This window comes from Scatophagus argus, chromosome 15, assembly GCF_020382885.2.
Source record: "Scatophagus argus isolate fScaArg1 chromosome 15, fScaArg1.pri, whole genome shotgun sequence".
Taxonomy (NCBI): domain Eukaryota; kingdom Metazoa; phylum Chordata; class Actinopteri; family Scatophagidae; genus Scatophagus; species Scatophagus argus.
The window spans coordinates 10,718,465-10,734,337 of NC_058507.1; the positions used below are offsets into that span (position 1 = coordinate 10,718,465).

General features: G+C 42.7%; 1 protein-coding gene across 1 annotated transcript in view; it reads left to right on the forward strand.

Moving 5' to 3' along the window:
* The window catches only part of LOC124071739 (doublecortin domain-containing protein 2), a 190,647-nt gene extending 178,437 nt beyond the window's left edge, over positions 1-12,210 (forward strand). The window contains exon 10 of the mRNA XM_046412574.1: positions 12,121-12,210. Within this exon, the coding sequence (XP_046268530.1) occupies positions 12,121-12,195 (75 nt within the window). The 3' untranslated portion in view covers positions 12,196-12,210. The remainder of the gene's footprint in view (positions 1-12,120) is intronic.
* Positions 12,211-15,873: the final 3,663 nt, after the last annotated feature.

Below are 15,873 nucleotides of genomic sequence, written 5' to 3' on the forward strand. Positions count from 1 at the left end.
TCTATTTTTCTCTTTATAATTTTCTATTCATAAGCACATGAATGGGCACTTTTATGCCTGCGGTTTGCTGCTTATACATGTAGCCTATTTGCATTCAGTCTGCATTAGCTGCTTATCCTTGCTCTGTGACCTCCAGCGTAAACATTAATTGTGTGATACTTTGAGAAGTACCAGTCAGGTATGGACTCTCCAAATCATGGTGCAGCATGTACAAATGATTTATATAGTGAAACCAAGGTTGCTCAGTGTGTGTTCTGTGTGTAATCTCTTGCTGTGCATATATAATTGTACCATTGGCAGGGGGTGGGATAAACGCTGATTTACTGTAAAAGATATTGAAGAGCCATCATGCTGCCACAGGAAGTATGACTGACCTAGAAATTTAAATATTGAGTGGTGTTTGTGTATTCACATGTATGCATGTCAGTGTGTACAAGTGCAGATTTATATGCAGGAGGTTTCATCTTAAAAGGCCATCAATATAGACAATCTAAGTGTGTCTTACACATTTTTTTAAAAAAAGATTCTGATTGTGCAGCTTACCCATATAAACAATTACCTGTAATATGTTTTCTTTCTCTGTGTGTGTCTTTGAAAGCCATTTTCCCATACAAAATCCAAACTTAAATGTGACACAAATTCCGGTCTTCTCTGCACTTCCTAAATCACAGAGTGATCTGAAATAAACTCCAAGATTATCCTAAGTCTGGCTCCATGTCAAAGCACTGGCACAACTAGACACAAACAAATCTCTTTTCATTCCATTGTGTTATTCTGTACCACAGACCCAAGGTTCACTTTCTGATTAGTTCACTTTACAGCCCTGCATTCAGACAGTGTTCGGATGTCCTTTTTTCCTTCCCTCTTAAGCTCCTAGATCATTTCCAGGCCCTGCATCCAATAATATTTGGTCGAGCTTACATACACGCTGGCATAGTGAGGTGAGTCAGTCAGTCAATCTTTCATTAGGCCTGAGGTGAACAGGGTCACACGCCACTCCCGTACAGCCCAAGACAAGCAGCACATCTGCTATGAGGTTGATGCTTGGAATGATAATGCCTCCTTCTCCTCCTATTTCGGTCTGTCCTTCCTTCTCTCTCTCTCTCTCTCTCTCTCTCTCTTACCCTCCCCTGCTCTCTATCTGTCTGTCTCTCTCCTCATCTATCTATCTCCTCTCATCAGGAGGCTACCATGGAATAGGGCAGCAGCATTGTGTGGGAGGTGATTATGTGTGATCTGCCGACTCAGACTTGACCTTTTCCATGTTATCCGTCAGATTGAAACCAACACTCATGGACTTGCCTCCTCCCCGTGCTTGTGCTCTGTTCATATTACTTTTTTGCTGTTGCTTTAATGTATCATACATATTTCGCAGAGAAGCGAGCCCTGACCACACGCCTGCAGTAATTGCGCTGTTCCAGTCGCATTCCTTGGCAGGTTTGTGGTTTTCTGTGCACATGCATGCGTGCTTCTGTGTGCACAAATTTAGTAACTGTGGATTATAATTACAGGTGTGGCCATTTGGAGCAGATTATAAAATGAATAAATGATCTTAAATAGTAGACTTATGCAATGGAGAGCCAATTGGTCTGAGCATGGAGGGACGTCAGTAAAAGTGTCTAATTTTGTAAAAGTGACTTATTTTGAATAGTATATTCTACTAGTAAAGCTTGTTTCATGGAATTACTTTGGGTTTGTGTGTAAACAACAGAACAGCATTTACAAGACAATTGCAAAGATGGAGTAATTCTGAAATGGAGCTCTTAGCATAATTTGAACAATTCATTCACTTTTAACAGGATTTTTTTTTTTCCAATGTTCTTTCTGATGCTTCACAATCCGAAGCAAATGAGAGCAACTTGTGTGCAGTTCACTCTGTTGTCACGTCGAGATGGTGAACGTACCTCTCTCTCTCTCTCTCTTTCTGCAAGCTTTGCTGTCGCAGCAGTTGCTGTCAGTTTGAGTGGTGCCTGCCCCCAAATATAATAGGGTTTTCTTGACTGCCTCCCCAGGGATTGACTGGCGGTGAAGAATTCACCATGGCTCATTTGGAGCAGTGCTGGGACTGGGCTTCATAAAACTAGCTCCTCCATGTCTCCAGGCAGTTCTGTGGCATTCCAAAGAAGGTGTTAGTTTCACTGATAATACTTTCACGGAAAGACACTTAGGTTTACCATGTTGTCCACCGTCTCTGGCTGTCTGCAGCGCATGTCACCAGACTCAAGAATGAGACAGTGGGGTGTTGATGTAGGTGCTGTTACAAGGACTGTGCTGCATATAAATGAGGTGTCTGCTAAAAACACTGCAGATCTCAACCACTGATAAATGACTTTATTAGCTACCACAAAAACAATGATTCATCGCAGGGATCATGATCAATTAAATGACAGATCCACATTTTTTTCAAATCAATTTTAGAAGACTACTCACATGCCCACATGTACACTAACTCCTGTGACTTAAATCATTGCCTGCTGTCATTTTCTCCTGTCCACAGGGCCATTAAAACTAAGAAATGATTTGGTGACAAAATCCACAGTCCTCGTTCTGTGTAAAAGTGCATTCTTAAGCTCAGCTGAAGCTAACACGAGGCTTCAGTGGTCTTAGACAAATTAAATGGGTATCTTTCAAAGTTATGGTCTTTCAAGCATCAAAAATCCTCGTTATGCTTCCTTTAGCTGCACTGGAGGGACAGAGAGAAAAAGAGGTAATCTGGTATTAAAAAGACTGGTAGTCGCACACAGTTTTTCTTCAGTTTTCCCCATTAGCTTCAGTTGAATTTATGAAAGCACTCCCAAAGCACTGTGTAGGATTTTGTCACTCATCACTTACACTGAAAGCCTATTTTAAATGGATGCCATGATGGCCAGTACAGGAGGAATGATGAGGACTGACTGTGACTAAAAGCTGTGGTATATATGTGAATTGGGCAAACGTAAACCCACTCAGTTGTTTTGTTTTTTTTGATTGATGATATATATGATAATAAATGTTGTAAAGAAAAATATTCTAAGAATAAGTATGACTTTCTGTGATGCAGGAGTTTCTCCACCTTTCACATACCTACTGTCTCACCTGGTGCGACATTTATCAACAGCCCACTTTCACAGATTCAAATCCACATGTTCAGGCACACAATGTGAACCGCATTCACGCTCATACACACACTCCCTAACCACAGGCCAGTATCTGTGGTATGAGGGGTTCTTGTTGCTAGACAGCTGCATGCCTTGGCCTCTTCACAGCGGTCGACTGAGCTCCGAGGAGCTTGACAAAGAGGCTTAAAGTCCTCCCTAAGTCTCCAGCCCCTGGGTCGTCTGCATACCCTGAGCCCAGCTCTGGAAAAGGCCTGAATGCAAGTTTAGCAGCTATGGTTACACCCCGGCAGACCCCTGCCGCCGCTCTCGCTTGCATTACCATTTTTTCCCTGAGCTGCTTCAGTCTTATAGCCCAGCAACAGGTTCCTCTGGTGCTCTCCTCTTATTTCATAACATGATGAAAGAACTGACAGACATACTGCTGCTACCGAGAGACTCTACTTTTTCTCCTGTGTGTATGTGTGGGTGCATATGAGCATGTACATCTGTGCTTGCTTCTAAGTTTCTAATACCCAGACAGTGGTGCAGTCATGTCCTTTGGCAGCGATTCGAATCTGCATTCTCTCTCCTTGTGTTTTCCCCTTTTTTGTTTGTTTTGTTTTGCTTTGCTGGAGTTTCCTTTGGTGTGAGTGGTTTGCTGTGAGGTGTGTTTTCTTGGCTGGTTACCTACTGTACTGCAAGACACATTCTCTGTGTAGAGACTGGAGGGTCTATTATGGATATGGACAATAAATCATCACCCATATCCACTCTGTCTGGGGGCACAGACACTGGATGTTAGATGAGGGTGAAGGGACCTGCGTGCATGCAGACATGTAGAACCACATTATAAATGCATCTAAAGGCAGGAGAAGGACAAATGCACAGGCAACGAGAAACTACTGAAGGCATTTCAGTAAATGAGGGAGGTATGTGTATATGTGCGTGTGTATATGTGAGTGTGAGTGTGTGTGTGTGTGTGTGTGTTCTATACTGGACCGGTTTATACCTGTGAGTGTGTGTGGGAGGCGGTATTCAATGTCGGCAGCTGGAAGTACTCAAGCTGCTGCTGCTGCTGCACAGAGAGAGAGAGAGAGAGAGAGAGAAAGTGAGAGAGAGAGAGAGAGAGAGAATAAAAGAGAAGAGACGCCTGCACAAAAACGAGAGGCTAAGAGAGGTACCAGCACAGGCTCCCTCTGTACAGGACCTGAGCTCTTGCAGAGTGAAAGCCCCTATAGAAAGAAAGCAGGGTCATCTCAACAGCTCAGCAGTCTCGCACACAAACACGCACACTCCCTCACACACACACGCTGGAGCAGAACAACACCAGGGCCAGCGTGAGTGCACAGCAGTCCTCCTCAGGAAGCGGGTCTTGTTTAGACTTACAGCTATGTGCAAAGAATAATAAGGACCAGGACAATGTTGGTACAGACATGCAACGCTCCCCCGTCAGCCTTTAATGTCTGCAGAATCTCCCTCTTCACTCGGACAGATACTCCCTTTGTGCGATATTGTAGATGAAAGAGGATTAGGCGTACCTATGTTATGGTCAGTGCCGAGTCTCCCACCCTGCGATGCCAAAACAGTCAGATGAAAGATCTTGTGGTTTTTGAAACTCACTGCAGGTATTTTGCCATGCTCCTTCTGGAAGTTATTCAAGTTCACATCCTTTCTTCCTCCCTTTTGTCAAATGCTCGCTGTCGTTCCTTCTTTTTCCCCTCCTGTTTTTTTTAGAGAAAGGTAATGAAGGGGAACCGAGTTACTCGGCTTAGGAGTGCCAAGGCTGTGATTTTCACTGTGAAGTGTTAAAAGTTACAGTGCACAGCTGAACTTGTATATTCAAGCATTTGGCAGAGTTACAGCTCCCCAGCTAAGCCACATGTTTCAAAGTTTCAAACTTAACAGGAATATGAACAGGTGTCCCAGACAAGGTTTCTGTTCTTCTTGGAAATATGTGTTTGTGGACGTGCCTTTATGTGTGGGTATATACTGATCTTCTCTTCTCTCTGTGACATTAAAACAGGTCAGTCAGGCTAAGGGCCCCTTATTTTCTTTCTTTTTACACAAATCTTCACTGCAATGGACACCTTTAGTTTTGCGAGGGGGAATACAGTCCCATACTGTGTGCTTCCCCTTGACAGAAACATCAGTGAATCAACCCGGCGATTTCAGTGGGTCATTCCGGAAGATTCTGTTACCTTTCAACAAGCAGAGCGGGCCCCCAGGCTGAGGCCAGGGAGAGGCCAAAGGAATACAGGCAGACAGAGAGAGAAGGAGCAGAAAGAAACACAGAGACAAAAGAAGAGGTGGACAGGTTTTGATCAAGTTTGAAAAAGGGAGAAAAAAGAGGGGAAACAAGGTGGGAGTGTAACTTAGAAAGCTCAAAGGAGAGCGAATAAGAATATCGCAGGGCAAGAGGAGAGATCTTGAGACATCGTGAGGGTGTGAGAGTACTCAACTCAGTAGAAATCCTTGAGTTCATACCGTGTTCCAATCAAAGTCCATTGACCTGGCAGGCCTGTGACAAATTATCCCAGCGGCTCTACATATGACTCAATCAGCATGGCGAATAGTTTTCTGATGAGCAATAGGTCCTGTATATCAGCTAAATCACCCCCTGATGACTTCATCAACACGCAGCCTATGCTTCCCTAAGTGGACGGCAAAGGCAATTCTTGAAATCAACTCTTACAAAGGTACCTGTTGTCTAGAGAGCACCTTTAGACCCATGATGCACTTCATCCTTTAGTCACATCTCCACAGTGGAGAGAGACTAAGGAGTGAAATGCCAAAGCTATCTAAGTCATAAGAATTTAATGACCACATACAGAAACCATGTTTCCATCTAAAGAAAATGAAAATCAGGTTCTTTTCCATCACCAGCTTCGGAGCAAATAAAGTAGACTATGCAAATTGTAGTTCTAACAGAAATTGGCAGTACAGGCTACGTGACATAGGCTACATTGACTGTCATAAACCAAGTAGAAAAAGTACTTGGTTATAAACCGAAAACATCACTATTTGTTTGCCAACCACCAATAGAACTCAAAGAAGTTGCACTTCATGGGAATGTCTAATAGCTTATTTTTCTTCTTTCAACGCCGAGACAGCGGATCAGTAATGTGAGCTAAATGTTTATTAGGCCAGAACATATTTGGAAAAGGCCCTTCCATCACCCACTAAATGCATTAACTCTTTTTTGCCATTTCCATCAACCTTTTCTAATGTAGCACTTCAACATGTGCATAATAATATGTTGCTGGAAACGTGACTACTGGCTGGTAAGACGTAGTGACTGTGAGCTTTGGGTTGAACCTCTGTTAGCCATCCATTACATAATGTCTAGATTGAATGGATATTGGATGCCACCACATCAAGCGAGTCTCATCTGCAGCTGCGGGGTAGGTACACACCAATCACACATGAGAGACAAGTCAGAGGATACCTGATATGCCGCTGAAGCCAAGTGGATGGATTTACTCTCCAGAGCCAACAGACCTAGCAGAGCTCTCAGCCATGAGTAGTGAACATCTAAAGGCCCACCTCTTCTCTTGTAATTGAAAGTGCACTCACTAGCAGAGCATCAAGAATGTGTATATATATCTTGCTTGAGAGATTCTCCCGGGAGGTTGTCTATGGGGCGTTTCATTTTAAGTTGCTATCTGTCACATGGGCAAACTAATCAGAGAGACAGATGAAAGGTGGGGGCCAGAGGAGGGGTCAGCTACTCAGTGATGACTTCCTCTGATGGCTGAGTGACCCCTCACCTCTTTTAGAGGATCCTGGGTAAGGGATAAGCCATGTGTGATGATGAAACTCAGAGTGCTAGCTCCTGAGGCATTGATGACTTAACCCAACCTGCACACTGGGTCTGCATAAACTTTATTTCTACAAATTATTGTCTTTGTTTGCTTCAAGAATTGTTAAGTTGTTGCTTTGTGCTCCTACAAGCAATTATATGTTTGATGCTGTTAACCTTTAGTGTAGGTGAAGATTAGGTCATTGGATTTGGCGGAACACTGCATAAACAGTAGCTAGACACGTTCATGTTTCCCATGTAGGCTCGTCTGGTGTTTTGAGTTTTCCATCTGCCTTCAAAGCTGGAATCTAGTCATCCATTTATACATTTATAATTGGATGTGTTGCATAAACCAGATTCCTGTGCTCAATGGAGCCTTTCATGGCACACTAATCAGACCAGACGCCACCAGACAACAGCTATATTTACTTGTATCATGTTAGAACAAGCCCCACTTGAAACAAACTACTCTTGCATTTTGGATTAGGTGTCTGCGGAAGGCAGCAAACAACAACAGCCTGGGTCAGGAAGTTCACCGCCATGATCAGTTTACCATCACAGCACTGTCTCCACATTGCTGGTCAAATGAACCACCATATTTTTACAGCTTCAGCTCTGCAACAGAGGAGTTGTAAAAAGTTGAAAGAACCCCTCCCCATCACCACCACCACTGAACGAAAAGTGGATTTTCTGCCTTTCTTCTCTACATGGAAGCAGTGTGAACTTAATGCTCAGCTGAGAGGACATTATACTGTTTACGGTTTATTAATTGCTTCTAAGGGAGTGGCAGTCCAAGCGTGACCTGCTGTTAACGACCATATAAAACATCCACATGTTCACAACATCTGGGGGCTTCTAAGTAAACAATAAAGTGAAATATACTTTCAACATATAACATTTTTTTGGCGCAGGCAGGAGGCACGTCTGCCTCTGCAGCTGCTTGGCCTTTTTAACTCCCTTAGTCGTGTCAGCACATGTCCACTGTCAGGGAGCGGTGCCAAAAACGACCACTGTGTTCAATTATATTTCAGTAATTGTGTATGATACACATTAATCAAATCTAATAATCAGTTTTCAACAGCATATGGTTAGCAGGGCTGTGCTGTCAAGTGGAGAATATCTGCAAAATACCTCAATGCGTGAGTAAGTATTCTGAACTTACAAATACATTAAGTTAAAATGTCATAATCAAGTTCATAATTACCATAAATATAATTTCAATGCCAGCTGGGGCTTACAGATGCAAACCAGCATAGTAAATGGTAAATAGTTGGTGTGTGTTTGTGTGTGTGTGTGTGTGGCATGAAACACAGAGGTGGAATTAAAATCTGATGTCATTAAAGTCTGGCAGAGTATCACATTATTTACATGATGTAACCTTCCTCTGCCAGGACGTGTCACTCAGGACTCCATCTGCTGTGAGTGCAGCGCAGAGCATTACTGTGTGCATGTGTGTGTGTGTGTGACACAAAGGTACCGCAGTGGACCTCTAATACGTGACCTAAGCGATGGCCTAAAGCTGTCAGCTCCTTCCTGCGGGAAGAAGAGGGCAGCTAAACAACTGATTATCTGTTCCAGTCACCCACAAATACTACTGACAATACCTCGCTTCCAGCAGAAATTGGCCCAAATGTGACCAAGGTAACTTGTGTGCCTGTGCGCTATAGATCTAATTCTATTCACATTGTTTCACTTTCTCACTTTGTTTGGATCGACAGTAAAGCAGTGAGGTTTGTTAACAATAGACTGTGATTTATATTAAGGCAGCTTGTACAGGTTGTGAGAATTTATCCCTCCTTAGCATTTACATAAGACTGATTTAGAGTTTCAAAGGACTCTTCTTTTTTTGCAACTGGGACTAACTTGAGTCAAGAGGCATTTATCAATTGATTGAGACTTCATCTGTTGGAGCTTTGATGTTTTCCTCAGTCTTTTTTCTTTTGTATTATTCTTTCATCCTCCTCCTTCCTTTTCTTATACCCTCAGCATTAAATAGGTCCATGAATGGGCTTCTTCATTGAGAACACCTGTGCAGCAGTTAAAATAAGCAGGCTTATCTAATATGTCTGCCATCTCATGTCCATCTTTGAGCTTCTTCTGTTCCAATATAATCAAACAGGAAGGCACACGTTTCCTGTCTTTTGGACATATGGACTGGAGGGTAACCATCAATATATGTCCACTCCTCACACTTTTTCCCCCCCCATCTTCCTTTCACTGTCTCCTGCTTACTCACTCTTGTCTTTCTCATTCTTTCTTTGTCTTTGTGAGGTATGCTTCTCTATGTGTGTGCGTGTGTGTGCTCATTTTCAAAACAAAAATAAAGGTAACAAAGTTTGCTAGAACTTTGAGCTTTCCCTTGATCTGAAAACAAAGCTCCAAGGCTCATGTTGGTTCATGTTTGGTTTCCACCGCAGCTCAAAGAGCTAATTGTGTTCAGTAACATCACAGTGTGACATGATGGCTGACTCATGCATTAGCCATCACCGTGTTTGATAGAGACGCAAACACATGCGCAGAATGCCCGGTGCTGCTCATAACACACCTCGCCTCTTGTGATGGAGCTACGGGAGCCTTGTCGTGGCTGTTCACTTGTTTTGATGGTGGTCGGTGTCACGGATCGTTCACATGTTGTTTTGATCCCTGCTGTCAGAGCCCAGTGAGCTCACGCAGACACAGCTGGCTTGGGTGGAGCTACTAGGGGTGCATAAGGAGTTGAAGGACATGGATCCTTGCCAACACATTTCATACATAGCGCATATCTTACAAGTGCAGCTGAGAATTAGAGACAGGGGACCCTCGCCCCTCACTGCCCACCCTACCATCTGCCCGCCTGGGGCTGGGAGCTCTGTGGCTCAGCTTCGATATGACCAGGCATGACAGCCCTGCCCTCAATCAACCCCTTATACGCACAGACATACACCTTCTCTTCTCCTTCACTATTTTAATGACAGGAGTATGTTAGTGTGAGACTTGCTTCTCCTTAATGTCAGTGTAAATGAGAGATTACTGGCCTTTAACAGCAGCAAAGAGGAAGGACATTATTTTGCTCTAGCTGTCTAATTTGGAGCTTGCTTGGAGGGGACTGCGAGGCCAGCAGAGGTTAAGTCTCTGCAACAGTGTGTGTAGATGTTGGTGAATGTGTGTCAGTGTGTGGCTCGATGTCTCAGTGGAGGTTACAGGTCTGCGAGTGGATATAATTAGAAACTTCCGTGCGGCCTTTAGAAAAATAGTCAGCTTCCCCTAGCCTGTTTTCCTTTTACCATTTATCTCTGTTCTCTGGTGACATGATCAGGGAGTTAACCACCATGTCCATCTTTGTGTCTTAACTTGCCCCAGTTTTTCCTCAGCTGGTGTAAATCTCACATCCTGTTCCCCATCAGCCAAATAAAACAGCAGGACTGGATAAAACACATGGAGGGGATTCCCCAGAATCTGCAATACATGAAGCTTCACAGAGCTTAATTCCTCTTTGGGATAAAAGCTGGTTAGAAGGGTGAAATGCTGATATAAGAAACAACTGATTTTCTGCAACTCATTTAAACTTACATAAACAAAGAAAATCAAACATGAAATAGCTAATTTTAGGCCATGTTTTGGCATCACTTTTTGCTTAAATTAGCTATTTCCTCGGGTCATGTTTTGAGTGGTAGTCTATTTTGTATATCGTTACTACGATCTTTAAGATGTGAACATCAGGTCACCCTGCCAACATGAAAGCCCCTATGCATTTACAAATGACAGTTATTAGTAGAAAGCTGTTGGCAGATAACTAAGAGAGAATTCTCCAGTGCCTTTCATCCTCCTTCAGTCAGCTATAAATAATGGCAGGTTACTAAGGATAGGCTGAGTGACTCATACACCTTCTTCTTGCTGCCACTGGCCTGTTTCTTCTCCTATAGCTGTCATAGAGGGCTTAAGGGGCAGGGTGCTCAGTCAATAGCTTCGGAAACCCCCTCCCTCCACAGGATTTGGGAGGTCTCTGTCTGACTGAAACTGATGATCTGACATTCATACCCACTTTATGCCATGATTGGCCAGGTGTGTGGAGGTGAGATCGGAGAGTGAACTCCTCTTATTCATTGTACAACTGTTTTTGTCTCTTCACATGACGTGCAATGTTAGTGAAGTGCAATGTTATAAATGATATCACGGCGTTGCACGAGTCCGAACGCGTCGGACATCATAGTGTAGAAACTACTTGATATACTTGACTATACTTAAAAATGTATAGTTTCACATCATTTCACACATTTCACTAGTAACAGGCTGCAGTAGATCAGCAGAGCAACAGTTAGCTCCTGACACCATCTGATGTTTAAGATCCCTGCTGTTCCACACACAGAGTAGAAGGGATGTTTTCTCTCCTTTCTTTAGCTTTGTATTGCACTTTAACACAGCTAATTAAACAATTTAATCAAGGCTAGCACTGTATTGATCTCAATTCATGCTAAGGACGGTTTAGTGTTAACTATACCACTCTGATTATTCCTGCTCCACTAGAGCTGTCACTCACCCTCCCAATGATACCATCAGCTCTCCCTCCTGCCAGTGTCAAGAGAGAGGACCAGTAAAAACAATGAGTTGAAGTCATTCCGACTTATAATTAATCTCTTGTCGACTTCTATTGACACGTCCACTCTTTGATTAAATAATTACCTAAGTGCCATAAGCCTCCGTGATTGAGTCATAATCCTGAATAAGCTGTAACCAACTATGGTCACCTCCTTCGCTACGATTAGCTCATCATTTGCTTGGCTGCCAGAGCAGCAGCTCCCCCCATCTGTTATGCTCTGGTTCTGGGACAGCAGTTTTGGGTTTGAGTGCTTATGGAGCCTGGTAACAGGTTCTCATTTGACTCTCTGCGCAGTTAAACTCACAGAGTGTGTGAAGGTGCAGACATGTGCGCACACATATGCCCATGTATGCAAATAAATTCACACGCATGTCTGCACATTCTGACAAGTGCAGTTTCTCACATTATACCACTACTCAAACCCAAGCACAACAAAACACACACACACACACACACTTCCCTTCACACATGCACTCGCAAACACATGGGTGTCTACCCACCTGCCCACCCAGCACTCCCACACCTCACACATAAACAGCCTGGCATCTGTCACCGGGGGGGTCACACATACACACACATGCATGCACACATGCAAACACAAAAACACCCAGACACACAAACACAGTGCTGTTGTCTGCAGTGAGCGCACCCTTTTGACCCTTTGACAGGTACACGGAGGATCTCAAAGTGAGAGGAGAAGCCTCAGAGCAGGTCTACAAGTCAGAGACGTGCCCTCTCCATAGGTAGCTGTCGAACTCCTCAGGGCTCCAGGGGACGGCGGTGCCTCTCCCAGGAAGCTATAACTCTCCTCTCAGGAAGTGAGGTGTGTCTGGAGCGTTATCTACATCTGTCTGGGAGAGAAGCAGGAGGACAAGAGGTCAGACAAGAATGGGACCACTTATATCATGTTTTATGTATGACGTGTGGCATGTGTTTGAATATTTACATGTGTCTGAAGGTGATGCAAATAGAGAGAAAAAAGAGCGAAGAAGTTCAGAGAACTGTGTTTCCTTTGTCAACAAAGACTGTCTGTAAATAGTTGAGCATGATGCAATTCCAGGGCTGAATCAGTAACACCCATAGTGCATATCATGTATTGATCAGAACTCCCCATGCATACCTTAAGGTTTTCAAAATCAGTGATCAAATCCCTGTGCACTATTCATAAAACGGATGTCCTACTCAGTAAGACTTGATGCACAGATTTTCAGAAATCTTTTGTTGCATTGAGTCATTTAAGTATTTTTCTGTCTGATCATGTCCTTTAACAACAGCCGTGACCTTCAAATGCAAACATTAATTTCAATACTTTCCTTCTTTCTTACTTCTGATGATTTCTCAAATTCCCTGCGGTCCTAGGTGTGTTGTACGACCCCTGAAATAACACGCTTGAAGAATATAAATGATCAGCCCCCACAAAGTCGAGTTAAAAGCTTTGGGGGGTGATCCTTGCGAACTCTTAGAACACTCCCAGGCATATAATTAAAAGGTAGTTTCTAATTTCTATGAGAGTAAATTAGCGCCTCAGCTTCATTGTTAAATCATAGCTGGTGGCACGTAGCCTGGGGAGATGGATTGAATGGATCAGAGAGGGTTGGACAGTCACTGGATAATTTTGACAATGGGGTTCAGGGGTATCATCCATCACTCAAGAGCATACATGAAAGTTTTGACAGGTAGAGGTCATGGCAATGTGGCAGGAGCCAACGGAGATGGATGCCTTTAATTTGGGTAATGAAGAGTTAACCATCTTGGGAGAGCAAGAGGAGCGTTAAATGGGAGAGCCATCCGCCATTAAAAGAAAGTCTTATTTAATTCCTCCAACCCTAATGAAAGACATCGGAACACAATCCTTGATTGACAATGAGGCCCCAGCTGTAATTCCCTGCAGACAGTTCACTTAAGTTCCCTCCCTTGTTAATCTCAAATATAATGAATTGCAAAACTAAGGTTAAATGTGGCAGCCTGAATTCATTATCGCTAATACATTAGACCATAAGATGATTTACAGTGCGGTCTCTCTCTTATTTTCATTAACAGTGAATAGCTTTGATTTAGCCAGGATTCCGCTGGCCCGTTCATCCCCACCATCAATCTCACCAGCTTGGCCATTGTCCTCCTTTATACCTGACCTCTTCACTCAAGTATGGAGGAAAGAATGAAAATATGTAGAAGCAGACACCTGGTCAAAAAATTATTATTATGATTTTTAGTGTGAGTACAAGACCCCTCTTTATCGCTGCCTCAGAAATTATATTCATCCTGAGCTGTCATTCAACTTCATCCTTGACCCTGGTCTTATTGTTGCAGTCTTAATAGTAGTGCTTTCTGCAAGATAACAGTTAATGCTCTACTGTCTACCAGCAAAGGCCTAGAAAGACTATCTCCCACTAGAACACCAGGGACCCTATCTGCATACTGAGCTGATAGCTATATGGACATTGGAAATGCATGTCCGTTCCCCTATCATTTATTAACCAAAATAAAGGTATCTGAAATGCATGTTTCACTCCCAGGTATAATTCTAATACACCCACTATGGAGTATATTGAATGTGGCTTAACAGTTTGGGCATTCCATGGCTAGGGCATATTAATGCTCAGAGGAATGCCATACATAAATCAGCCCATTACGGTTTTACACCCGCAAGCAACAGGCCCAATTTGCCTCTCTGAAAATTGTATATATATGCATTGAGTTCCTGTATCACCATTTACTTTCTGAAATCAATGTGGTGCATGTACCATGTGTTAAAATCTGCATGACTATTGTGCATAAATGTGACAAATTGTACCAGTGCACTAGGTAGAGGCTGCAGCAGCTCCCGGTGACTGACAGGAAGGTTACGGGCTCCTAATGACAGGGTTTTAAAGCTATAGCTACTGCTAATTGGGGTGATGTGTCCGTCCCGTGTCCCCCCAAGACATGTCTAGCTACCAGGGATTAGCCATGATTAAGGTACTGGTCTTCCTAGTGCTTTTAAGACCTTTAACAGTATTTATCTGCAATGGTCAGATTACTCCAGTGATGGACAGATAGAGATCGCAGGGGTCATGATATATCTAGATAGTTAGTTTGAAGCATATTATAGCCACCTTCAAGCTGGTGTGTCCTCGAAAGTTACATCTATCACCATATGCGAGATGCATTGTGGGCTGCAGACAGCGAGCCAGTGTAATATTTGTGCAATCAGCTTGTTATATAAAAGTAGTTCAAAATTAATGCCTCAGGATATTTTTCACATTTCTTGTTAAAAGAAAGGGGAGGCTGTTCTTACACAAAGAAACATTCTCTGGGAGTAAAATCATTATGTCCTGTTGGCTAACAATTTAGTGTAGCATCACACTAAGTGCGCAATAATGGGTCTCTCCAATTAACAAGACACTCAGTTATTTGCTTCTTCTACAGGTTTATCTGGAACACAGTGCTTCATGAGGTACCCTTTTCTTCTTCAGCACTTTCACTGCAAAACCCGAAATCTTAATCTGTATTAATCTATACTGATATCAATATGAAAGCAGGGTAACAATTCTGAAACAGTTACACTGATCTTAAGGGGATTAAAAACTCGTGAAGTGAAAAATTAGAAGCAGGTTTCCATCTAAAAGTCACAAACCAGAATTCGCAGCACTGACTCTCAGCTGTGAGACATACAATGGAGGCAATAAAATTCAGCATTATTATTTGATTATAGTTTTTTGTTGGTATTTTTCACCCAGGAAAACTCCAGGCTCAAACCTCCTCTTATTCATTATACTGTTAAGCACTGCGATGGTCACAGTGCACACATTTCCAAAGAAAGCACACTTGTATTTTAAACTGTTTTATTTCTTTTAGTCATGGTTTGAAATGATCAAAAGTGCTGAGCCTTATTCTCTTGTCCTTGTTAGGCTGTGCCTGTTCCAGATGAACCTCTCATGTGTTTTCATTTGAGAAGGAGCCTGTGAATTTAACGGGAACAGGAAACTCTACCTTGTTAAAATGAATTGTCATGTATGCTTGACAGACACTTGTAATGAGATTAGCATAGGGATGTATCAAAGAGGAAATGCTGGAAATAAGAGAAGAGCTAATCCGCTCACACTTTTATGACTGAATTCATTCTCTCCGCGGTTCCTTCAAAACTTTGCATTCCTTTTCATTTTCCGAATTGTCTTACAGCTCTCATCTTGTAATCCTGAGCTCCTCTATTGACACTGGAACTCGGTTTAAAAAGACCCCATGAGACTGGAATAATAAATGCAAGATTCTGTGTTGACTGTATCAGGTTTATATTAATATTTTATATAAAGTTGTGCTTCATTTTTTCAAGGAGGTAGATTACTTCCACACATTAACATAATCAGTAGAGAAAATCATACATACATATTAACATAATCAGTGTTTAATCACGTTGCTATGTGCAATGAGGGGTGAGAGGG